General features: G+C 44.9%; 1 protein-coding gene across 1 annotated transcript; it reads left to right on the top strand.

Moving 5' to 3' along the window:
- Positions 1-26,247, top strand: LOC128123699 (uncharacterized). Its single transcript, XM_052759968.1, has 4 exons — positions 1-60; positions 17,671-17,929; positions 22,431-22,701; positions 26,175-26,247. The coding sequence occupies exons 1-4, from the start codon at positions 1-3 to the stop codon at positions 26,245-26,247; spliced, it is 663 nt and encodes a 220-aa protein (XP_052615928.1).
- The last annotated feature ends 292 nt before the right edge of the window (positions 26,248-26,539 follow it).

The following is a 26,539-nucleotide window of genomic DNA, read 5'->3' as shown; positions in this document are numbered from 1 at the left end:
ATGGACATCCGAAACTGTGAAGAACAGTTAGAAGTTGAGGCAATGCTAGGACCTTATGAGGTATGGTAGTCAAATTAATTTTTGCTCAGTTGTATGGGATTTTCACACTCTGACCACATCACCCCTGTCGCATGGGCCTCAGAAACGCCTCTCTCTTCAAGGGTACTCAATCTTTCTCCCTTTGGTTAAGGAGACATCTGATCTTCCTCCTGAAACAAAGGGAGCCCTATGTCTTTCTAGTGTGTCCAAAGGGGACCTGGACATTCATTTTGTGTGAGTGGGCCACACACTGCCTGACATTATGGAGCGGTTCTCTGACATTCTCCTTATTAAATGGGTCCCAGATTTGCCCTTTAGTACAAGGTAAACTGTAAGCCCAATACTGATGTCATGAAGAACCTCTGACATAAGATCTTGTCAAGGAAGTTGGCTACATTCTACTTTCTCTGAACAAGAGGTCTTTAGACACACCATTTCACTTCAAGGAGACTGATACAAAATTGACTGATTAAGCAGATACAGAACAGGCCAGTGACATGAAAATTCACACAGATGTTCATCTTTTTTTGAAGTACACTTCAAATCAACACTCCCTGATGAAGGCTTCCTCAGAGAAACCACTTGTAAAACCACTGTAAAAATCTGACCCCCGGGGTCTGGAGAGATGGCTCAGAGGTTAAGGGCACTGGCTGCTCCTCCAAAGGTCCTGAGTTCAATTCCCAGCAACCACAGGGTGGCTCACAACCATCTGCAATGAGATCTGGTACCCTCTTCTGGCCTGCAGGGATGTCTGCAGGCAGAACACTGTATACAAAATAAATAAATAAAATCTTTAAAAAAGAAAAAAAAGAAAAAAAATCTGACCCCCGATTAAACACCTTCTACTTTTAAGATTCTCACCAGAAATGGAGCGGTCCCATCTTTGTTGCCCATGCCTGCGCTGCGAATGAAAGGCTTGTGGAGGACACAGAGCCAGGGATTTCCGACCAACCTGTAAGAAGGTCTCTCTGCTATTACAAGTAATACCCAAGAACTTCCCTTTCTGTCCAAGGAGAGTCATAAGAATGATTGTCTTTTACTATAGCAATCTCAGAATTTCCATTTTGCCCAAGGGGACAAGGATCAAAGGGTCCTCAGAGCATCCCCCGGGTGCACGTGGGCCTCCAAGTTTTCCCTCTAATGGAGGGCCTTAGATCTTTTCCCTCTAACCACGGCCACTAGAAAATGCATGTGTGACCCAGGGGACTTCAATTCCCTCTGCTCTGAGTTGACAGAGTCTGAAACTTAGGTCACCTGTCCTACATTCTAGTCACTGAAGTGAAGAGGTTGCCTCCTTCATGTACACACCAATGTAGCTGATGATAAGAGGACTTGGAGACTGAGGTTGGCAATCGTGACTGATGAAGATTGCACAGATTGCTGCCAGGACCACCACAGTGTGCCTGAAGATGTGAATCTTCTAAACTGTGATGGAGTCCTTCCTCCACTGCACAAGGTAGGCTGGGACACTCCCTTCTCCCTACATGCTTTGTGACTTTGCTACTCTCCCTACATCTGCTCTAGTCTTCCACTCATAAACACCATCAATTTCTGCACATTAGACATCAAATGCACACTCTATAACCAACAGGGCCTGATATCTAACCTGCATGACTGAGGGAACCAGAGATCATCTCTACTTGCCCAAGGCCCCAAGGCTTTCCACTTCCAATCAAAAAGGCCCTCAAAATTTGCTCTCTCTGACCAAGGATTCAATCATTCCCTTTGAGAAGAAGGAGGGTTCAGACTTCTATTTAAATATGTCTTACCTCTAACACCTTATCTGAAAGGGACAGCAGAAGTAGTCCTTTGGTTTCTGAGCCTTCAAATTCTCATCCTCTGGTCAAGAGGTCTGAAAACGACTTTCTTTCATAGAGGGGATTCAGAGCCTCTCGCTCTGCCTGTGGGAGCCTCAGACACTCCACTTCTACTCAGAAAGACTTAGTTTTTCTCCTGTGCTAATGCATTCAAGGCTATTCACCACTTTCTGTTCCTTCAAGTTCAGTGTCACTGGGTTTCTGTCGAGGTTTGAGATCCATTTGTACTTGAGTTTTATGCAGAGTGATTCCTATGTAAAACAGCCATCTGGCTACTCATTTTTGTGGCTCCTACATGCTCTCTGGTGCTCTTGGCTTCTAGTCACCTCTCTTGCTCTTCTCTTTTTTCCTGCTCTCCACCCTCTCTCCTTTCATGGCCTGGTTCAATCTGGACCCTTCCAGATGTCTCTGGCTCTTTTCAACCTCATATTGACATTAAGACCTCTCCTCAGCCATGCCAAGGAGCAGTTATGAACAAGATAAACAAGAAAGAAATCATTATGGCATGACAGTGATATGTTTGTGATTCAAGTTGACAAGGGGTCCATTGGCCTGCCTAGTTTTAGGTCAATTTGACACAAGCTAGAGTCATCTGATATTAGGGAAAGTCAATTGAGAATAATCCATAAGATCCACCTGTAGGGAATTTTCTTAATGAGTGATCAATGGGGGACAGCCCAGGCAATGGTGGAGGATGATCTGTCTGGGCTGGAGTTTCTGAGTTGTGGAAGAAAGCAGGCTGAGGAGGCCATGGAAGGAAGCCTGTAAGCAGCAGGAAGAGAGAGCCAATGGGCTTAGAATGAGATTCTGAAACCTAAAATCCCAACCCCCAGTGACACACTTTCTCCCACAAGGCCATTCTTCCTAATCCTTTAAAATTGTGCCACTCTCTGGTGACCAAGTATTCAAATCTATGAGCCATGGGGGCTCAATCAAAACCACCACATCTACAGACATAAAAAAATATATAAAACCCCTTTTCCTGTGGGGTATGTTGGTGCACAACTTTGATCCCTGTACTTGAATGCAGAGGCAGGTGAATCCCTAAGTGTTTGAGACCAGCCAGCTCTGTATAGAGGGTTCCAGACCAACTAGAGACACACAGCAAGACTCTGACTGAAAAACCTAAATCAAACCAAACCCTGCCCTCCCAAAACAAACAATCAGAATAACCTATTGTTAAAGATACATACACTTCAATCACGAAGTTGAGGAAATCAACTCAAAGTTGGTACTGACCTGAAGTGTTTCTCCCTGATGCCTAGATCTCACAGTGTTGGAAGGTGCTATGCAGGCTTCTGGGGGAGAAAAGCTTTAAGCAGTCCTACCGTAGAGCCCATGCAACACAGTCCCTGCTGTAGAGAAAAGGAAGCACAGCAATGATCACGCAGGCGAGATATGCCCAAGGGTGCAGTACTGGCACTCATGCCCAGAGGTAACCAACACCTGTCCATTGAACTTAAGGAAGGAGCTTGTGCCTGATGTTTTAAACTTAACCAGGAGCACACAACAGAAACATACAAAAGAAGAATCAATCAATTTAAAATAAACCGAAATAAAATGAAACAGTCATCTGAGAGTATAGTGAAATGGAAATAAAGGTTCATCAAAGACAGGCTGGACTTGCTGGCCTGTGCTTGAAATCCCCACCTTCAGAAATAGAAGTTCTTGGGTTTGAGTTCAGTCAGAGCTACTGAAGGAAATCTCAAGAAAAATAAAAGGGAAAAAAGAAGAAAAGAAGTATAAAAAATTCTTTGAAATCAATTGTTTCTTAACCAAACAGTGCAATGTTAAGCAGATTCCAAGAAACTCCTTAGATTACTGTTTAAAGGATATTTAGCTCATTCTGGATGTAGTGCACCACGTGTGTGCCTGTTGCCTGATGAGGTCAGAAGAGTGTCTTCTATCCACTGAAACTGGAGTTACAGATTTTCTGAGTCACCATGCAGGTACTTGGAATTGAACCTGGGTCTTCTGGAAGAGAGCCAGTGAGCCATCTCTCTAGGCCATGTGGGAAATATTTTGAAGCATCAAAGTTCATCACAAACAAAACAAAAAAGATGAAGAAAATTTTTATTTTAGAGAGTTCAAAGGTTTAAAGTTATTTTCATAGAAATTACAAGATGGCTTTGCAGGTAAATGTACCTACTGGAAAATCTGATAACCTTAGTCTGATTCCCCAGTACCCACATGGTGAAAAGCGTGACTGAGTCCTCTGAGTTGTTCACTAACCTCCATGCACACACCGTGAGCACACATCCCACAAACACATGCACACACAAATAAATAAGATCATTGGAATTTAAATATATGAAAACAAAACGATAAAACCAGACACTGTGGTCCAAGCCCAGAAGTCAAGTACTCAAGAGGCTAAGGCAAGAGAAATGCAGATTCTAGGCTAGCCTAGGCAAAACAGCAAGATTCAATCTCAAAATAGGAAAACACACAAAAAAGCCTGGAGTGTAGCTGAGTGGTATAGGGCTTGGGACAATTGAATAAGGCACTGGACTCCATCCTTAGACCCCAACACACCCCATTATAAGAACTAGGTACGGTGGGTGTCAGAAAATACAACAGTAACCTCAGACATCTGGAGTCTGGGGCAGGGAGATTAGGATTTCAACAGCAGCCTGGGCTACACAGTGCAACACTGTCAAGAAACAGATAAAAAACAAACAAGCCTAAGAATTTAGCACTGTGTCTGACCTTCAAACTTTCATCTCTTTCTTTAATGGATTATAGAAACAACTTAATGCAAGACAGTACGAACTTGCAATAAGGCAAAGATGACCCTTACAAGCATTTCTGGCCATACCTTAGAGTGTTTGTCTATACCTTTCATTTTATTGAAACACATTGTCCAATCATGCCTCTCTTACATGCTGTGAATCAAGCACTCTTGCAATATATGCTCAGTCCCAGCACTAGCAGGCTGCTTGCTATCCCTTACCAGAAGCCTGAGCCTTGGAAGTCTCTCACATTCCAGCAACACGCTGGTCTTCCCCACCATCACTTCCATTCTTCACTAAAGACCAAGACTGTGCCCTAGTTTGCTGGGTCACCCGTGATAATTTCATAAACACATGCTGGTAAGCAGTCCTCAGCAGTGCTTTTTAGGACAATGAAAGTGCTGCTCTGCCAAACTTGGAAACTAGGTACATCATTTCCCTCATCTTTGAAAAGTATTTGTAGTGGATATGATAAATTTTAATATCAATGAAGATTCCTGTTGCAGTTTCTCGGAAATGCTTCCTGGATCATTTGAGGTGTGCTCCTGCCTGTTTTCCTAGCTGCACCTGTCAGACTTTCCATCTTACACCTTGCCTGCCCTTGATCCAGTACCTCTCTGTGTAGCATGCAGATCCTATCTCTACCTCTTCTTCAGTATTTGGAGGTACTGGGTGCATTGACCTAAGCACCTGAGTTTTACTTCTGGCACTGAAGGGTTGGGAACTAACACACACTAGTCCCTCAGTTCCATCCCCAGCACCACATTCATAAAAGAAAAGTATCTGTTATCTCATTACACTGCACAGAGAATTTCATAATTGATTGTGCAGTCATCCTGCACAATCACATTTCATTTTCCATGAAGTCACTGCTTCAAGCTTTGGTTTCCACTTCACATTTGGAAGAAAAGTGTAAATAAAGTCCAAAACAGTAGATTGAAAAATATTGGTGTAACGTGAGGCTGGAGAGATGGGGACTCAGCGGTTAAGAGCACTTGTTGCTCTTACAAGGACCTCAGTTCAATTCCCAGCACCCACATGGTGGCTCACAAACATCTGTAACTCTGCTTCCAGGAGAATGAATTTCTACTTTTGACCTCTTTAATCACCATGAATACATGTGGTGCCCTTACTTGCATGAAGAGAAAACTGGCATACACATAAAATAAATCTCATGTTTAGATTTAGAGACTCCAAACTTCCTCTATATTAGAAGTAGCCAGCTATCTTACCAAATCTGTAAAGGATTTTGTGAACAATAGCTCCTTTTGGAATCTCCTTTTAAATGTGGGCATTATAGGAGCATTAATCATTCTGCTTTCATTCCTTATTCCAGTCATCTTCCAACGTCTAGGATCAGCTGTATGAGTTACCCAGAGAGAAGTCCACACATTACAATTATTAAACGAAAAAAGGGGAACTGCTGCAGGCCACAGGAATATATCATAAGAACTCAGCTGGTTATGGCAAAGTCACTACCTGGAGGAATCAGGGAATGCCTCCAGAGGAAGACAAATCCCAAGGAGTGTTTGGTGTTACTTGGCTTGTTGTATATGTTATATACATAACAGCTGTATTCTGTTATGAAAATCATGTGTGCCTTCATAGTTTTCCCAATTGATTTTTCCCTAAGAAGGGCTAACAATGTGGACTGAATCACTCTCTAGACATACACATTCCAGGCATTTGGAGAACAGCCTCAGGAAAGGCTTTCTCTGGAATCAGATATCTCCCTTGGCCACTTTCAAGGACTAGCAGTAATAACAGTCCACATGCAATTTTCCTGATTTAAGGTAAATTCCACAAGGAGACACCACCTAGGTGAGGTGGACGTTAAGTAGTAGCTTTACACAATTCACCTCGGACCCTCCTTTCTTACAGCCTTACTAACTTTGTAGACCGCTAACTCCTTACCTAACCATTTCGAGGAATATTTAGATAACCTTCTGCACTGACAGCTATGCTCAGCCAGAACCCCAGTTCAAGCCTCCTGTAATTATCATCATTGGCAGCATCCAGCTAGGTCCATCCCCAGTTGGAGGAAAGCACCTTCTCAGAGATACCTCCGTACTCTCTAAGAACAGACTTAAGCATCCAGGCTACCTGTTTGAGAAGGCCTGGCGGGTGTGCCAATTAAGCCTTACTTCCTCTTTTCCCAAACCTTACCTGTAGTTCCAGATCTCCCTTTAACTATCACCAGAGGCATCTAGCTGTACACAGGTTGCCTAGCGACTGAGCACACTTTCCCCCACCCTGCAGAAAAACGGCAGATAGCTTGGACAGATAGCAGCCATAGGAAAAAAGAAGACAGTTTTTTTTTCTCCCATTGACCTAGCAACTTATAGATTCTTAACATTTTCTACTAATCATGTTTAAGAGTTTAATAGTTGAGCGCATAAGATCCCTCTTCCTAGATATTACCTGAATTTAGCCTTTAGTTAGTTCATTTCCCCATTGGTCACTTCCTTTGGGGTTGTGAAAGATAATTAACGGTTATTGCCTCCCAATGTGATTCTTATCACCCCTCCATCTGACCCTGGAAGCCTGGCTTTGCACTGCTAGGGAATACTGCTTGTAAGTGTACATATACCAGGACTTCCAGGGCACAGGGGAATGGAGAAGAGAAAAGAGAATGGAAGAACTAGATGGGTAAGAACTTGAGAGGAACAAACTGAGATGGGGAAGAAATAGATTGAAGGGCTAAAAGAGAGGACTAGAGGAACGAGATGGAAGATGAGGAAGAGCCAGATGGAGAAGAACAAGATGAGGAAGAGCCAGATGAGAGAGAAGGAGACGGAAGAGGAGCTGATAGGGGAAAGAACTAGATAGATGAGAACCTAGAAGGGACAGAACTAGATGAAGGAATTAAGATAGAACCTAGAGGGGACAGCAGATAAATATAGAGAAATCAAGCAAGAAAGGAGCTAGACATGAGAGCAGAATAGAAGCTGTGTAGAGAGAGAACTACCACAGAATTAATAAAGTGTATGAACTAGGAGTCTCGTGTACATAGATTCATTTCTTTTCATCAAAGATTAATTATCAGCTGGTTGTAGATTCTTCCTGGACCCTGGGAGGGGACTATTAAGGGGTTGGACCCCCTTAGTCCCCGATACAAACAAAAAAATAAAACAGAAAACAAATGTGAAATTTTTCATTGGCACTTTCTGTGTGCTGAAACAACGTCCCACTGTGTAGTTCTGGCTGCTTTCAAACTTACAGTGACCCTTCTGGCTCAACCTATGCCTCCAGATTGCTAGGGCTATAGACTGATAAGCATGTGCCACCATGCACAGTTCTGTGGCGTGTACTTTCCATACAGAACATTTGCAACCCAATCACTAGTTTATAGAAGAAGAAAGAGATGGTGTCCTTGGGGCTGGAGATATGGGTCAGTGTTTAAAAGCACTGGCTGTTCTTCTAAAGGATCTATCTAGGCTTAGGTCCCAGCACTCACAGGGCAGCTCATGATCCATAACTCCAGGTTCCAGGGATCAAACAGGCCTCACACAGACATACATGCAGGCAAAACACCAAAGCACATGAAACAAAAATAAATGAATCTTCTTTTAAAAATTCAAAGGTTCCTTTGACAAAGAAAAATCTCGCCTTAATTTTTGTCTCCTCAAAAACCAGGTATGCAGTATCAATAGTTAAAAAGAATCGAAGCCAGAGTATATGCTCTTCCCGAAGACCTTGTGGAAGTAAAAGCCAAGATGGTCATGACCGTGTTTGCCTGATCACATCTATCCTTTTCTCCTTGTCGTAATAAAACTCTTGTTAGTGGATTCTGCTGTGTTTCGTCACTTTTCCTCGCAGGGTGAGAGCGCACCTAAAAACCATCAGGAGGAGTCTCAAGCTCCCTTCACTTCCCACTTCCTAGGAGATGTAATTGCACCTGAGTCTTTGCCCCTCCCCCAAGCATCCCTCTCCAGGGGAAGGCAATGGGGATATTGTGAGATTTCTTGCTGCCCTGGAAAGCAAAGAAACACACCTCCTTGTCCAAGAGAAAGAACCTCATGGGCTCCAATGTCCTCCTTGCCCCTCCCCTCTGAGTTATCTATTTCTACCCCAACAGCCAGGAAGTGAGTGAGAGATAAACAAAGCCTGTGAAGTCAGGGCCTTTGAGCCAAGGCTGGGCGCCTCAGCAGGCCCTTGGTCAAAAGGGGAGCCTCAGCTGGGAAAGAATACTGGGGGTTGGGATTGTAGGGAATGGAGGCAGAAAACTCCACACTGATGGAGGCATTTAAAAGCCAGTTGAGGGGCTACTGGTGTGGCTTGGCATGTCTGAGAACCTGGGTTCCATCCCCAGCTCCTCATTAAAAAAAGGCCACTTTAAACCACTCCTGCCTTGGGATTTCAGTGCCTTTACTCTTTTACTTTCTACCGTGGATCTGGTTTCAAAAGGATACTCCTGATTGAGACATCCCTAAGGAAATATTTTACAGAAGCCTGTTTCAAACAGGACTTTCTTTCTCTTGTAATTTTGATGGTGTGACTTCCTAGGCTTTTGCTGGTGCAGGAGACAATGCCCTGCCCAAGGCCTAGAGATAGTAAACAACTGCTTGGGCTACTGCCTTTCACATGTAAAATAACCAGAAGCTAACTCACCCTCCATCCCAACCCTTCAGGAGTATTTATTTCCCTACCCTAATCTCCCTGGGGCCAGTTACTAGGTAAGACTGGCCTCACCCACTGAAACCATTCAAATTAGTCAGTCTTTAACCTGAGCACCTAGCCTAACCCCCTTCTTACCTATAGAAATCACAACAAAGGCGCTTTTCTACAGTCCCCAACCCATTCCTTCTTCACATCAACCCCCACCCCGCCCACCCTAGTGCTTCCCACTGTGGCCAACTTCTCTCTTAGGACCTATGAACTATATAAATGTGTTCTAAAGAATCTCTATAGTAGAATCGGAATCCCTCTTCAGGCAGGTAAGAATATATGCAGAACACTCATACACAAAATATAAATAAATAAAAATTTAAAACATCGCCATCTTGGGGCTGGAGACTTGGTTCAATGGATAAGAGCACTGGCTGCTCTGCCAGAGGACACAGGTTCAATTTCCAGCACCTCCATGTCAGCTCACAGCTGTCTGTAACTCAGTTCCAGGCAAGCATGAACTACAGGAGACCCTGTCTCAGGTGAACAAACAAACAAACAAACAAACAAAAGTGGCTTTATCTGGGACTGGGAGGCTTGGACAAGCCCTAGGACCTTACACACGCTAAGCATTCTTCCAAACTTGGCTGGCTATTTTTAGTTCAGTAAGATCATGAAGCAAATGAAAAGACAAGAGCAAAGTCCTATTCCTTCTGTATTTCTGGCCTGTGAAATCGAGCAAGAGGAAATTTTAATGTTACTCACTTCTGGTCAAGGAATGAAATCATGCATCCAGACCTAGTAGGCAAATAATGGTGGTGTTCCTTTACCTTTGATTGACAGTGCTGGCATGGAACCCAGGACCTCTTGCATGCTAATCTAGTACTCTAGCTACACCTGTTACCTATGTGCCTCTTGAGAAGATTGTGTCTTGTCTTTGGTTTTGAGACAAGATCTGGCTACATAGCATAGGCAGACTTCTGCTGCCTCCTCCTTCTGCGTGCTGGGGTCATCGATGTGAATCACCAGGTCTACCTCACATAGATTTATGGAAATGATATTAGTTAAAAGTTTAACTAAGCACCTAGACAGCTACTTACTGACAAACAGAATAGGAATGTATGCAAAGATGATTCAGACCGAACACCACTGGAGTAACTGAGCTAAGGTCTACTTCTGCAAACAACACAAAACGCCACGCAGGACCCAGAGGAAAAAGACCAACAGCACTTTCTGGGCCAGAGGGAAGACAAGGAGTTCTCACCATGCAGCAAAGATGTTAATACAGGTGAGGGGTGGGAACACAGTCACAGCTGTGTAAGGGCCACATATCAGACTCTCTGGAAATGAACTGGTGCGTTTACAAATGCTTTAATTGTGTGGGTATGTGCCAGAAACACTTATATCAAAGCAAGGGTCTCGACTTCCATGTAGTTGCACTATGTAACACTTTTATTATGGCTGACTACAAATGGCCGTTTCCTGTTAACTGAAGTTCCAAGCTTTGGGCAGTGTGTGTGTGTGTGTGTGTGTGTGTGTGTGTGTGTGTGTGTGTGTGTGTGTGTGTGCGCACCAATGTTAAAGATTCTATGAATCCAATTAGTTTGTTGGAACTTCTGGTGGATATGAAGAATAGGAAGGATGCAAGACCTGAGACAGAATATCTTGGGCTATCTTTACCCCATTAAGAGCCACCTAATGTTCACCTCTGTAGGACCAATTGCTAAATGGTCTTACTAATAAAAACCCGGAGCCAGATATTGGAGTAAAAAGCTGAGAGATCAGAAAAGCAGAAAGAAGCAAGCCATGTTCTTATCACTTTGAGATCCTCTGCCAAAGAGACCTACTTCCTGTATACCCATGCCTATATGTCTTTCTGTTCTGCCATGTCATTCCCTCTCTCTGGCCAGCTACATCACTTCCTCTTCCTACCCAGCTCTGTCACTTCCTGTCTGTCTTTACAGACCTCCAGACATTTATGGTTAGTGCTGGGATTAAAGGTATACACCACCATGCCTGGCTCTGTTTGCAGTGTGGCCTTGAACCTGCCTTCCAAGTGATAGAATTAAAGGCTTTTGCTACCATTGCCTGACCTCTATGCTTACTATAGTGGCTGGAATTTTCCTCTGATCCTCAGACAACCTTTATTGATGTACACAGATAAAATATCACCACATTACCACCTTTTTTGTCTAAAAAAAAAAAATAAAGTTATGACTAATGTAAGAAAAGCTATATACAATAAGAACAATAACTATGTACAACATATACAAGCAATAAATATATCACAATGTCTGGTCCATTTGCATTTGACAAATTCAGTGAAAATATTCCACTAGCTACACTATTTTTGTGGATCCAAAGAATTGTATCTAATTTACGTTTGATCTGAATTTGCATTACCACAACTATCTTTTGATGTCTTTCAAACTTTTGCACTTTACACCTCTTAGTGAATTTCTTTTCTCAATTTCTTAACAAAGAAATCTGTAACTATAACTATCTAATCTTCAACTCCCTCAGAGACCCGATAAGAAATTAAGATTACCTAGGAAGTACAAATATGCGACTTCCAAAAAATGTGAGTTATGACAGAAATAGCGAGACGCCTGAACAGTCACCCAAGTTTTCTCTGCGATATTGGGGCATCATTTTCAGTCTACAGGCTTAGCATATCTGACAGACTCCTGTGGGAAGCAAGATTGTCTAAAGAGCCTTCCTACCTTGTCTTGGCAAGGATCAGCACTCCATTGTTTTGTACCCTGCTTGTTCATTTTGGATAGCATACTGTCAGCAGTTGATGAGAGGGCACTTTCTTGCCCAGTGGCTAACTTTTGCCACAATGAAAGTAAACTCCATATGAAGTTTCTTCAATACCCATCTTCTCTGAAGTAGGTTGGTGCTGCCAGGAGCAGACATGTCTCATAGTCATAGAAAAATGAAAAAAATCTGTTATGAAAATATTTCAAATGCCTTATTCCATAGATCTCTGAAGTGTTTGAAGATAATCTATCTAAATTATATTTCTGCTTGACCTTGAAAACATACCTAACATGACTACAAGTTCGATTGCAATGACTAACTACTAACTTTCATTTCTTTATATGCTAGTAGTTGGTAATAGTAACTTTCATGGACTTGTAAATTGCATTACACTATTAAATGAACTGTAGAGGTACAATATCTTGAACAAGATTACAAATAGTCATACAGTATTTTCTAACAAAATCAATCCCACTTTGTATCAATATACATAATTTGTATACAACATACAAAAATCCAATCCAATGTAAAATATTGCAAACTAGTAGTTGCCTTCTAAAAGTAGATTCAATAATTGACCATTTTGTCTATATCATATCTATATCCTCGCTTTTTTCTTTTCAGAGTAGATTCAATAATTTACCCTTTCTTGATTCATCTCTATGTCTTTTTTTTCAGGGTAGATTCAATAATCTACCTCATATCTCTATCTTCTTTTTTCTTTTTCCTTTCTTTTCATAGAAGAACCTACCAACAAGATTTATCTAATCTCCTTTTTTATCCTTTTCTTCTGATCCTTAACAATAACAAATTGTAACCAACCATCCTAAACAATAATTATCATAAACCCATAAACAGACCAAATACCACTCATACCACCTCTTGGAAATGTGGGCGCCATGTTAGTAAAATTAATTCCTGCTGTTTGGGGACAAAGGAAACTTTAGGGGATCCTGAAAAGAAAAATTTTGAATTAATTGTCAAGTCCTGGGGGAGGTAGCTATATCATTTGTTGTCCAGTCTCTGCATAATGCAAAAGTGCAGGGCTTATCTGAAGTCCTTGTTCAAGTAGTCTGTGAGACTGGACCATCGCAGATAGCCATTTTGGAATTGTCCTGAGCAGTTTGTAGTCCAAAGCTGATCTTTGGGTGATGTTTGTCAGCTTAGTGGTATTATTATTGTCCATGTGGAATAGTCATTGTGGGGCCCCATCATCTTTTTAGAGACTTCAAATTTGCTGTTAGGTGTGGTCGTGATTCCTTGCAGAAAACTGAGAGAGACTCAAACACAAAAACTTGTACAGGCAGCCAGCTATCTGTGTTATTTTAGATTTTTGGAAGTTGCTTACAACGTACTTCCTGTTTTCTTAGGTAATATATCCTTCTGGAGTCTTTGATGTAGTTGTAGAAAAGATAATTATAATTATAATTTTTCCTTAATTATGATAAATGATAAATTAAATACGAAACTTTAGACTCACAAATATAGGCTAGATAGAATATTTTCTTTGATTTTTGCCAAATACAAATAGTCTAGATATTATAACTGCAATTCTTGCTTGATAACTCTTCTATTATATGCAGTTTTACTATGTGAAAGTTAAAACTTTCCTTTTTATTAGATAGAAAAGGGGAAGGGCTGTGGGATCTTTCTGTATGCTGTGAATATGTGTAGCTCTGATTGGTTGATAAATAAAGCTGCATTGGCCTATGGCAGGGCAGGAAGGAGCCAGGTGGGAAAATCCAAGGGAGATAGGGAAACTTTTGAAAAAGAAGAGGCAGGAGAGACACTATCTTGCAGTCAAAGAAGCAGCATGTAATGGCACATAGGTAAAGTCATGGAACACGTGGTGACATATTGATTAATAGAAATGGGCTGATTTTAGTTATAAGAGCTACCTAGTAAGAAGCTTGAGCCATAGGCCATCACCATACAATTCATAATTAATGTAAGCCTCTGTAAGTTTGTTTGGGTCTGAGCAGCTGTGGGACCAGGCAGGGCACAGGAAAACTTCAGACTACACACCTCTCTGTATGAACTAATATCCCTGTACTATCAAGTGAATTCCTTTTGGAATAAAGCAACAGACCACTACTTTCTACCCACCCAAAGGCTGAGAATATTATTAAATGATTATTGAGCTTATACTAGATTTTACACAGCTAGCTTCAATGTCCCATACTTGATGCTCCCATTAATAGAACTGGGGCAGAGAAAGCGAGAGCACACAGGGCAGAGGTGGCACATGCCTTTAGAAATTCATTAATAATAGTTATGCAATAAGCAGGGAATTCTTTTTCTATGTCCTATCTAATGTCAATTGTTCTGGGTGTGCTACAAGCACATATTCATAATCCTATATTCTTAATGGAGCCAAAGGGTTTTGAAAACTCTAATTCAATATATTGCAAGTGTATCATGGGATTTTATCATTGCTGGTTTTTCTAATAGAATTTGTTGCCAGGTGGTGGTGGCTCACTTCTTTAGTCCCAGCACTTGGGAGCCAGAGGCAGGCAAATCTCTGTGTTTGGGGACAGTCTGGTCTACAGAGCTGGTTCTAGCACACTAGCACAGTCAGGTCTACATGGTGAAACCCTGACTTGAAAACACACACACACACACACACACACACACACACACACACACACACACACACACACACAGAGCGAGGGAGAGAGAGAGAGAGAGAGAGAGAGAGAGCTTACACTTAATACCAAAGATGAGAGGAGAAAGACCACCAACCCAAGTCATCATTGCCAAATTAATTAAAGCAAGCTTTTTTATTTTTATTTGTGTACATGGACTTCCCTCCCCTAAGTTGGAGTCAAGAGGTCAACAATGGACATGAGGAAGAAAAAGGTTTTGTAGCTTAGAGGTAGGGGCTTTCCAAAAGGGAGGATTTGGTGGACAAAGTAGGTGGCGTTACAGGAAGAGAACAAAAGCATAACAAATTCATCATAACAGTCTCCTCAAACAAAGACATAGTGGCAAGGTGGGCATAACAATTTAGTTATAACAACAGGTAGTCATAACAACGTTTTGAAACAAAGATATGGTTGTCTTTTCTCAGAGCAGGCCATAGAGAACCATGTGTAGATAAGGTTACAGGTGAGATATAGCCCAATCCTTGAGAAGTAAAGGTTTAATCATAAATAGGAATGAACATAGTTTGTCTTTATTATAAGATGATCTTTAACTCTAAGATGGAGGAAGGCTGATTCATCAGTAGCCCAGGCTATTCTCAAATTCACTATGTAGCCAAGGGTGATCTTGAATTTCTGATCTTCCTAACTCTTCCCCTTATGTGCTGGGGTTATATTCATGTACCACCATGCTTGAATTTTGTGGTGCTGGGAATCAAATCCAGCCAGGACTTCCTGCATACTTGGTAAGCAATCTACCAAATGAGCTCTCTCTCTCTCTCTCTCCACAAAAGCTGTTTTAGCATTGACAGAGGAACATCTGGCTTGAACATTGTACTCAATTGTAATTTCTAGCTGGCTATAGACTGCTGTGGAACAATCTCTGTACACTGTAAATATGTATTGCTCTCATTGTGAATAAAAAGCCGATTGGTCAATACCTAGACAGGATTTTTTTGGGCAGAGAGAATGCTGGGAGGGACAAGGGCTGAGTCTGAGTGTCATTGGCAAGATACAGAGGGAGCAGGATATGAGGTAACAAGCGATGAGCCATATGGCAGCACATAGATTAATAGAAATGGGTTAATTTAAGGTACAAGGCCTAGCTAAAAATCAAGTCTTAGCAATTGGTTGCACATTTATAATTAATAAGAAGTTTCTTTGTGGTTTTTTGGGGGGGAACTGGCTGGTGAAAAATGAAATTCTGACTACAATAGACAGACACAGGTGCTCCTAGTAACTTTCTGAAACATGATGTGTTATCCATATTCTTCTTTGAATCAGGCAGTAAAACCATTCGAGCAAAAAGAGTATTCATCCTGCCCTAACCCAATGCTAGGCCATATGTAGTTCCTTAAATGACATAGTGAAATCATAAGGAAATGCAAAGATATAGGGGCTAATGTAGAGATGTAGGGACTGGGGTATATATTAAGCATGAGGTTCAGTTCTCAGCACAGTCAGCCAGAATAGGATGCAAATATTTAATGATATACAAAATGTTGTCAATGTTTTTAGAAAATGAACAGAATAACTTACAGAACAGTTTCGATAAGATACTTGAATTAAACTATTCCTCACTTGCTTGGCCTGGTGGTACAGACTTGTAACTCCAGCTACTCTGGAGGTAAAAGCAGGAGGGTAGGAAGTTCAAAGCTGGCTTGGGCAACTTAGCCAGACCCTGTCTCAAAACAAATTTTTGATTAAAAAGAGCTAGGGATGTAGTTCAGCCAGCTCAGGCTACAGTGTGAGTCCTTGTTTCAGAAACAACAAAATGAAAACATTTAAGCATTTTGTTTAAACATTCATCAGAAAATGGACATGTGTCTTGTTTCACACTTGAGGTCATGTGAAAAATGGTATCAGGAACATACATGGAAGGAATTTTTAGTAGAATGGGCTGCTTTCAACCAAATAGGAGAAGGACTATTTGAGTGGAGGTACAGGACGATCAGATAGAAACAGGAAATCAGGGGTACAGGGTAGAGTGGGGGAAGGGGGAATGAAAAAGTAAAATGAAACACATCTATAAAAATGTCATTTCATCAATAATGAAAGGCAACAATTTGTCTGGTAATTTAAAAAATTAACACTGGGAGGTGGTAGCACACATATTTAGTTCCAGTACTTAGGCAGATGCAGGTAGATCTCTGAGTTTGAGGCCAGTCTGAATCTACAGAGCGAGGTCCAGGACAGCCAGGGGTACACAGAGAAACTCTGTCTCTAGAAAAATGAAACACCAACAACAGCAAAAACCTTTAACAATCACAGAGCACATATAAAAAAGGAATATCTCTTTTGGTTTCTTGGCTCTGTAGTAGAGCACAGGTATCATGAAGACAGGAAGGGGAAATGGGGGGAACGTAAGTGGGGAGGGCAATGACGGGGGTGGGGGTGGGGGTGGGGGGAGGGTGATATACGGGGTGGGAAAGCTAGCAGGAGAGGGAATGGATAAAGAATGCTTTGGGTGTTTGAAAAAATCCATAGGCAGATCTAGTTCTCATAGGCTTTCTTAAAAATGCAGATACAAAATATGTACATGTAGTTTAATTGGAAATATCCCATCCTGGGGAATAATGCCCTCCCCTGGAAGCACAGACATTAGGAGAAAAAAATCTGGTGCCAGGTGTGTGAAACCTCCTTTGAGTTTTGTGGTTTGATAGTCCAAGAGATTTCCTCAGACAATATAAACTGTTGCCATTGGTCTGGTTGCCTGCCAGAACTTGAGGACATGCCCCTCCTGAAGAGCAAGCAACCACTGCTCTTCCAAAGGACCCAGGCACAGTTCCCAGCACTTCTGCGGAAGCTCACAGCCATCTGTGTCTATAACTTCGGTTCCAAGGGATCCAGTGCCCTCTCAGTTCCTCTTCTGTCCTCTGTGGGCACAATGAATGCTTGTGGTACACACACATATATGCAGGCAAAACACCCGAAGGGGTGTGGTGGCACAACACTTTAATCCTTATTAAAACCTATTTAAGCTTGTTTCTCCCGTAAATGCTAATTTCCCGTTATATGGTTCCCTCAGTCACCCTTTGTCTCACTTAATGGAGCCAAAGATTTTCTCAGGAAGTAGCAAAGAAACCCTCGCGGCTTTCCCAGGTCCACAGCTCCCGCCCCTTTGAGACTCTGGGCGGATCTAGGATAGATCAGTTATCCGCTGGGCGGGGCCAGCACTCAGAGGGACAGGAATTTCCTTCTTCCTTTCCTACTTCCCCCTCAACCAAGAGTTGGGAGAGTGGGAAGAAGGCGCCAAGTGCACGCTGCTGGCGGTTGCAGCCCCCCAGAGGCCTGAGATCCGACCACAGGACGGCCCTGCCTGGACCACGTAAGATTCTTGCATTATCCCCACCTTCCTGGTAGCTTGAGCGATCTCTCTGGAGCCAGGGCCTCTCCTGTCCCTGAGTGAGTGACCCTGAGCCTGGAGCCTTGGGACTTGGTGCACACTGGGACGGACCCTCTGGCAGGTGGAGGAGACACCACGTGGGATGGCCTTGTTCATGAGTTTAGGGACACTTGAGTTTGTGCACTGGGCAGCATCCGGAAAGCCTGGTGGAAGGGCCTCGTGGGGGACCCTGAATCACTTCCCTGGTCCAGAGGAGGCTGCGGGAGGCCAGAGAGGGCTCAGGGACTTAGCACTAAGCAGGGCCCCCTACTCTCTGCCTGTGCACCGCCATTTAGGCGCGGGTGCTGTGGTGGTTTGAGCTAAGTAATCGCTAAAGTGTAGCCGCCCCGTGCAAGGCTGTGCTGGTTCCCCAAACTTAGTGCAAGAACGTTTACTTTCGGGGATGTTTCAGAGGGGAAAAATCACCAAAAACAGCTGCCATTCTACGTGTTCATTGGCAAGTTCTCACAAAATTTCAGGGGCATTTTTTTTTTTCCCCAGAAAGACAAGGTTTCTTTGTTTAGCCCTGGCTGCCCTGAAACTCGCTCTGTAGACCAGGCTGTCCTCCAACTAAGAGATCCTTCTACCTAAGTCTCCCAAATGCTCGGATTAAAGACATGCACCACCGGCCAGTCACATTTTCACTGGTCTAGACTCTAGAGTTTTGTGAACTGGAGAAGATATGAAATCATGGTTATGAATATTTTACAGCACTGATTTACCAGGACCTTGCTCATGTGAGGAAAAGCACTCTGCCTTACAACCACTTGCTCCCTGGAATATTAAAGGAATAATGAAACTTAAATTTTAAAATTTTTAAGAAAAACTTCTTTCTGATACCAAAGTCTATAATAATACGTAATATGCCTAAGAAGAGCAAGTCCTATTTAAAAAAACAGGTCAAAATGCAAATTATTTACAAATGAGGGCATTGTTGGTATTTGTGGGTGTTCCTCTGTATCCTTGTATTGGTTGTTAATCATACTGAAGCATAAACCTCCAATGCAGCATGATTTAAAACTTAAAGTTTCTGAAGAGATTGATATCATAGTTCCTACTTATTTACCACGATGAATATTATGTTCACATATAGCCAAGGGCTTTTTTTTTTTTTTGCTGTGTTTTTACTCAAATGTAGGAATACTTAAGCTTCCTCCTCTAGAGTCTAGAATGATAAAGGAATGTCCTAATACACAAAACAACACAAAACAAGTTACCTCTCTGCTTAGTTTCTGCATCCCTACAAGGTTTATCAAGGTTTATCAGTGAACCAGGCATGGAACTAGGAACTTCCTGTACATAGCCATCGCTCTTTCTCAAGTTTGTGTATACTCCAAGGTGACTTGATACCTGAGAAGCTTTAGGCTCTCTTCCTCTATTATTTTTCAAACTAAGTGTCTTGTCTCCAACATACTCCTGCTTTCATCACCCAAGGCTAAGATAAAAGACCTCTTATAACACATTCAGCAAGGCAGAATTATTTTTGAAGTTTACTTTATCTTTCAATTTTCTATGTGTGTATGTGTATACAAAGTGTGTGTATATGTGTGTGTATACAAAGTGTGTGTGTGTATACAAAGTGTGTATGTGGTGCATGAGGCACGTATACACAGTGGTTAGAACAATTATATCCAGTTGGTTTTCATTGTTAACCTTGTCTGAAACAGGGTCTCTCTTATTTTTGCACTTTCAGCGCACACTCCAAAATGGTGGACCTAAAATTTTTGGCGTTATTCTGCTCGCTTCTTTAATTTCTATCTACCTAAACAAAGGTAGAACAACAGGGGCACTATAATTTGCAGAGGATCTAGACACAGGTTTTCAGGCGCACACAAGGAAATGTTTTTACCTGAGACACCTCTGTGATCATACAATTCTTCTTCTATGACTGTTACAACTTTTTATATGTCGACAACAATTTTAAGTATATTTTTAAGTCAAGGAAATTACTCCATGTTTATATCCTTATAGGAAAGATAAAGAGTGGGCTTTCAATGTCATTTGCAACTATAAGGGTCAGGATAGAATAATTAACATAATCATATGATATATATTGTATACACATTAAAAATAAAAAAATATATAATATGCATGAATGCTGTATAAGATCTCATGTATTTAAATTAAATATTCTCTGAGAAGAATTGCTGTCACTGTCCCATGGAGAATCACGGCATTCTAGGCTGCATCTGGGTTGATGTGGGGAATTTCTCATGCCCTACTTCACAATGAGTAAAGGGCCACATAATGACCCACTAAATATGGTGGAGCCTTCCCAAAAGCACCCACATTTCACTTCTGGAAACCATACACATACTACCAGGTATCTAGAGTGGTACACAAAAGCTTAGGGACATATGGTCAGTGTGGCCACATGTCTGTCATCCATTTGGCTCACTCCCTGACATCCTCTCTAATCTCTGTCTGCCAGGCCTTCTCTCTAGCTTGCCTTTTGTTTCTTTTACAAGGCTTTCCCCCTTGAACTGTGCTACAGGAGGAATTCAAGAATTCGGAGCTGTCCGTAAAATTTCCTGCTCCACAGCCACATCCCCAGAACACTAAAAAAAGTCTGAACGCCCCCCTCACATCATCATCATCCTATGCAAGCTGGTTGTGCGTACCCAGTAAGGCAGTGTGGTGGTTCAAAGTGAATCCCAGTAGAAGCAGCTAGAGCAGAGTTTGGACTCAAGGGTGCTCACAAACAGGCCAGGCAGAATTTAGGTACAATGGTGGCCAGGTTTCAAGGCCCCTGCCTCCCCTGACAAGCCTCCTCTGTTTCAAGAAGGACACCCATGAAGGCCAAATATTCCTTCCTGTGTTCACCTGCCTAGCTCCCTTTGCATTAAACATAGGAAGAACTCCCAGGGTCAAAGATCCAAAATCCCCTTGTCCTGCACTCCCCTGTCCAGGCATCACCTCAGCAGGAAGAATACTTAAAGAAGGCTCTGAAATTAACAGAAAGCTCTATCTAGAGTCCTAGAACTGCTACGCATGGAGGAGTGTTTGTGAGTGTGTGTGTGTGTGTGTGTGTGTGTGTGTGTGTGTGTGTGTGTGTGTGTGTTGGGTGTTTGTATACCTGGGATTATTGTGGCCTAGTCCTGTGAGAAGCCATAAGCAATGGCTGAGAGGCACAGTATGTAACAGTAATGGTGGTCAGCTCTGGGATGTAGAGGAAAGACAGGTTTGCATGCAGGGGAAGCCTTCTAGGGCTCTTTCCTTCAGCTTCAGCTCAGGTGAGCACAAGGTTTGGAGTGGTGCATCGTGTGTGTGGTTTGGGGCTCAGGCCTTGCCGGGGCATGGTGGATGAGAGCATTGTGTAGGAACCATTGGAAAGGTGGTGGGACCCTCCATTGGAGTGGCCTGCCAGGCAAGTCTAGGAAGTCAGGGCCTCCACCCTCACCAAGGCACCAGGAAGCTCCTTTTTTACCCTAAGCAAATGTCTCCATGAGGCTTTGTAGAGAAGGAGATTTGGAAGAGCATAGACAGGCTTGTCTCCAGGTGGCAGGGAGAGTGATTTTCTTCGAGGCTCCATGATGGAAGATGTCAGCAGTGTGGAGGAGGTCCTCTGGAGACTTTCAGTGCTCATTGAAAGAAGGCTTCCTGTTGGGGAGTGCAAAGCATTTCCCAACTGAACATGGCCTAGATACTGTGGATACCAGTGATAGGACTGTACATAGGAGCGAAGGATAGAGAAAGACAGAGATAGAGGTAGAGGTGGAGGTAGAGGAGGATAGATAAATGAGGGGGGGGGCGACAGGGAGAGAGGGGGGGGCGGGACAGGATGAGAGAGGGTGGGAGAGCACATTAGAATCTGCATGTGGGGTGTTGGGTGTTTTCGTGATTGTTGGTGTTTTTTTCATGCAGGCTGGTGGGCAGACCCACTCTGTCTGTGGACACTTTTTTCTGTTGCATGGGTCTGGGCCCCTGGAGGGAATTGTGTGTAGGACACCTGCAATGTTGTGGGATATCCATAAGGACAGACAGGGTGGGTGTGTGCTGCAGGCATCCTGGTGTTGGTGTTAAGAGTGAGAATTACTTCTTGTCCCTTAATTCTAATTTGCTGTCCTCGGGCCAGTTGAATCTCTTGAGAGAGCTGAGTCCTGTGTGTGCCTAGGCCCTGCCACAGGTAGGTAGGTGTCCATAGAGGATACAGAGAGTTCCGTGCCTGACAGGGTCTTGGGGAAGTTAGAGAAGGGAAAGAGAAGTTTCCTGAGTGGGGCCTGGTAGTTGGTGTAGGGTAGGGTGGGGAGGTGGGAGGTTAGGGGTGGGAGGCAGAGGACTGTGCAGAGGAGAGGGATTGTGACAGAGCTGGAGGTAGGTCAGAATGGTTGCCTGGTGCTGCCTAGGAGACGGTTAAGGTGGGGGCCGGGGCCCAGGGTTTGGTGACAAGAGGGCAGGTGGGTGCAATGTTTCTTCTTTTGATGTGTCCTTGTCTCCTCCTCAGGGACCTGGTCGGCCTGCCTGTTGAGGCGAGGTTGTGGATGTCCCCGGACCCTAGTGGTCCCTGCTTCGGATGATGTAGGGCAGATCCATCTGAATGCACTTCACCACGGAGGCCAAGGTTTTGGAAGGAAGCCCTTCTCCTCTCCCATCTCAATATTAGACCATGGGACCATGGGCCACGGGGCTCAGGCCGCCAACCCTGGAGCCCTGACCAGTGAACACAGCTGCCTGTCCTTTACCCTTGTGTCCATCCAGGAGCGGCCTTCTGCCAGGTGGGAAGCCCGTGCTGGGCCTAGGGCCCCATTGAGTCGGGTGGTCTCCTTCCCTGTTTTCACACCTCCACGTGTGCTCTCGGTTCTGGGACACCACCAACCCACTGCCCTAGCAGGACCGGGATCAGCATGGAAGGCCCCTCTTGGCTGGTCCCTTGACCTTTAAGCTTGGGTCAGCAGACCCAAGGCCATCCTGGCAGCTGTACTGGTCACCCTGGTGAGTGGAGTCATGTAGACAGCTGCTGGATCTCTCATAGCTGCTGTGTATGTGTGTGTGTGTGTGTGTGTGTGTGTGTGTGTGTGTGTGTGTGTGTGTGTGTGTGTGTGTTTTTGGTGAGGGCGGGGCGAGGGCAGGGATGCAGCTGTGAGAATACCCTGGTTTGGCAGCTAGGGAGTGATGCTCAGCCTCTGGTCCCCAAATCCATGAGTATGTTTCTGAGGCTCCTTCCCTATAGTCCAGATTGGCATGTGGTTTGTGTAGGATTCCCTTAGGGTCTGGTGCGGGCTCTCAAGTGCTTCTGCGCCCACATGCACACACTCCCCACTTGGCCCCCTCTGTGACACGCTCCACCACCCGCCCCCTCTCCAGGTACTACATGATACCCTCAGGCGGGCCATCATGGGCTGGCATGTGCCCAAAGCCAAGTGTCTCAGGGCAGTGCAGGGCATGGAGGAAGTGTTAAGGTCGGTATCCTTCATGTGCCCACCGCACCCCACCCGCTGAACACCCTGGGATCCCTAGCAGCATCCCTAGAGCCTCATGTGTGTCCAGTCCCTTCCTACAGGGTTGTCCTCCACGTTGGAACTTGGCAGGAGAACTCTTTTTTTTTTTTAATTTTTTTGCTTTGCGAAGGGCGGAGGGAGAGCACCCTGTACCCTTGGCCGTTGGCATTCTCGGTGCACTGCTGCCATCACGCGGATTCAGTTTGCTGATTCCGCCAGCAAGTCCCTGTGCTTCCCTGGAAATGGAGGCGGCCCACTAGGGAAGGGCTTCCGCCTGGGTCCCCCAGGACCAAAGCGGTTCTCTTTCCACTCCATGAGCCAGGAGAGCTGGAGGAGGAAGCAGGGTCCAGGAGACTAGCTCCGGGCGGCTGCCAGGAGGCTTGGCTTGCGGGTCACGGAAGCACAGCCTCCCGGGTCCTGTGGCCGCCATGTCTGGCTGCAGCAGAGGACCTCTCCGCAGGGGATTGTGCAGCCTGGGCTGCAACATGGTCGTTTTGGGGAGATTTCCTACCCGTGTGCCGGACCGCCTGCCCTTACTGTGGTGCCCAAGTCCACCCTGGGACCCCCTAGCTTTTGTCTGAGCCTCCCTAGCGGTATCCACAGCTCACTTCCGGAGACCACACAAACTCTGTCCTGCATCTCTGGGAGGTACTCAGGGTCTCAGGCCTGGTTGCTAGCTACCTTGGCCAAATGTCTGTCATCCATTTAACTCTCTCCCTGCCATCCCCTCTCCTCTCTGGCTGCCAGGCCTTCTCTCTGGCTTTCCTTTTGTTCCTTTTACAGGCTTTCCCCTTGAGCTGTGCTATAGGTGGAATTCAGAGACTGGGACCTGTCAGAAAAGGTTCCTTCTCCAGAACCACATCCCCAGAACCCTACAAGGGCTCTGAAAGCCCCCCACCCATCATCATCCTATGCAAGGTGGTTGTGTGTACCCAGCAAGGCAGTGTGGTGGCTCAAAGTGAATCCCAGTAGAAGCAGCTAGAACAGGATTTGGACACAGGGGTGCTCATAAACAGGCATGGCAGAACGTAGGTACCATGGTGGCCAGGTTTCATGGTCCCTGCCTTCCCCGACAAGCCTCCTCTGTGTTATGCAGGACACACATGCAGACCGCATACTCCTTCCTGTGTTCTCCTGCCTAGCTCACTCTGCCTTAAACCCAGGGAGACCTCCCAGGGTCAAAGGTCAAAAATCCCCTTGTCCTGCACTCACTCCCCTGTCCAGGCATCATCTCAGCAGGAAGAATACTTAGAGAAGGCTCTGCAATTAACAGAAAGCTCTATCTAGAGTCCTAGAACTGCTACGCATGGAGGAGTGTTTGTGAGTGTGTGTGTGTGTGTGTGTGTGTGTGTGTGTGTGTGTGTGTGTGTTGGGTGTTTGTATACCTGGGATTATTGTGGCCTAGTCCTGTGAGAAGCCATAAGCAATGGCTGAGAGGCACAGTATGTAACAGTAATGGTGGTCAGCTCTGGGATGTAGAGGAAGGACAGGTTTGCATGCAGGGGAAGCCTTCTAGGGCTCTATCCTTCAGCTCCAGCTCAGGTGAACACAAGGTTTGGAGTGGTGCATCGTGTGTGTGGTTTGGGGCTCAGGCCTTGCCGGGGCATGGTGGATGAGAGCATTGTGTAGGAACCATTGGAAAGGTGGTGGGACCCTCCATTGGAGTGGCCTGCCAGGCAGGTCTAGGAAGTCAGGGCCTCCACCCTCACCAAGGCACCAGGAAGCTCCCTTTTTATCCTAAGCAAATGTCTCCATGAGGCTTTGTAGAGAAAAAGATTTGGAAGAGCATAGACAGGCTTGTCTCCAGGTGGCAGGGAGAGTGATTTTCTTCGAGGCTCCATGATGGAAGATGTCAGCAGTGTGGAGGAGGTCCTCTGGAGACTTTCAGTGCTCATGGAAGGAAGGCTTCCTGTTGGGGAGTGCAAAGCATTTCCCAACGGAACATGGCCTAGCTACCGTGGATACCAGGGATGGGACGGTACATAGGAACGAAGGATAGAGAAAGACAGAGATAGAGGTAGAGGTGGAGGTAGAGGAGGATAGATAAATGAGGGGGGGCGACAGGGAGAGAGAGGGGGGCGGGACAGGATGAGAGAAGGTGGGAGAGCACATTAGAATCTGCATGTGTGGTGTTGGGTGTTTTCGTGATTGTTGGTGTTTTTTTCAAGCAGGCTGGTGGGCACACCCACTCTGTCTGTGGACAGTTTTTTCTTTCCATGGGTCTGGGCCCCTGGAGGGAATTGTGTGTAGGACACCTGCAATGTTGTGGGATATCCATAAGGACAGACAGGGTGGGTGTGTGCTGCAGGCATCCTAGTGTTGGTGTTAAGAGTGAGAATTACTTCTTGTCCCTTAATTCTATGTTGCTGTCCTTGGGCCAGTTGAATCTCTTGAGAGAGCTGAGTCCTGTGTGTGCCTAGGCCCTGCCACAGGTAGGTGGGTGTCCACAGAGGATACAGAGAGTTCCGTGCCTGACAGAGTCTTGGGGAAGTTAGAGAAGGGAAAGAGAAGTTTCCTGTGTGGGGCCTGGTAGTTGGTGTAGGGTAGGGTGGGGAGGTGGGAGGTTAGGGGTGGGAGGCAGAGGACTGTGCAGAGGAGAGGGATTGTGACAGAGCTGGAGGTAGGTCAGAATGGTTGCCTGGTGCTGCCTAGGAGACGGTTAAGGTGGGGGCCGGGGCCCAGGGTTTGGTGACAAGAGGGCAGGTGGGTGCAATGTTTCTTCTTTTGATGTGTCCTTGTCTCCTCCTCAGGGACCTGGTCGGCCTGCCTGTTGAGGGGAGGTTGTGGATGTCCCCGGACCCTAGTGCTCCCTGCTTCGGATGATGTAGGGCAGCATCCACCTGAACGCACATCACTACCAAGGCCAAGGTTTTGGAAGGAAGCCCTTCTCCTCTCCCATCTCAATATTAGACCATGGGACCATGGGCCACGGGACTCAGGCCGCCGACCCTGGAGCCCTGACCAGTGAACACAGCTGCCTGTCCTTTACCCTTGTGTCCATCCAGGAGCGGCCTTCTGTCAGGTGGGAAGCCCGTGCTGGGCCTAGGGTCCCATTGAGTCGGGTGGTCTCCTCCCTTGTTGTCACACCTCTGCGTGTGCTCTCGGTTCTGGGACA

The sequence above is a fragment of the Peromyscus californicus genome, unplaced genomic scaffold, assembly GCF_007827085.1.
Source record: "Peromyscus californicus insignis strain IS unplaced genomic scaffold, ASM782708v3 Scaffold_41__1_contigs__length_357258, whole genome shotgun sequence".
Lineage (NCBI taxonomy): Eukaryota > Metazoa > Chordata > Mammalia > Rodentia > Cricetidae > Peromyscus > Peromyscus californicus.
The sequence above is the reverse complement of the archived record's forward strand: the minus strand, read 5'-3'. Positions and strand labels throughout refer to the sequence as shown.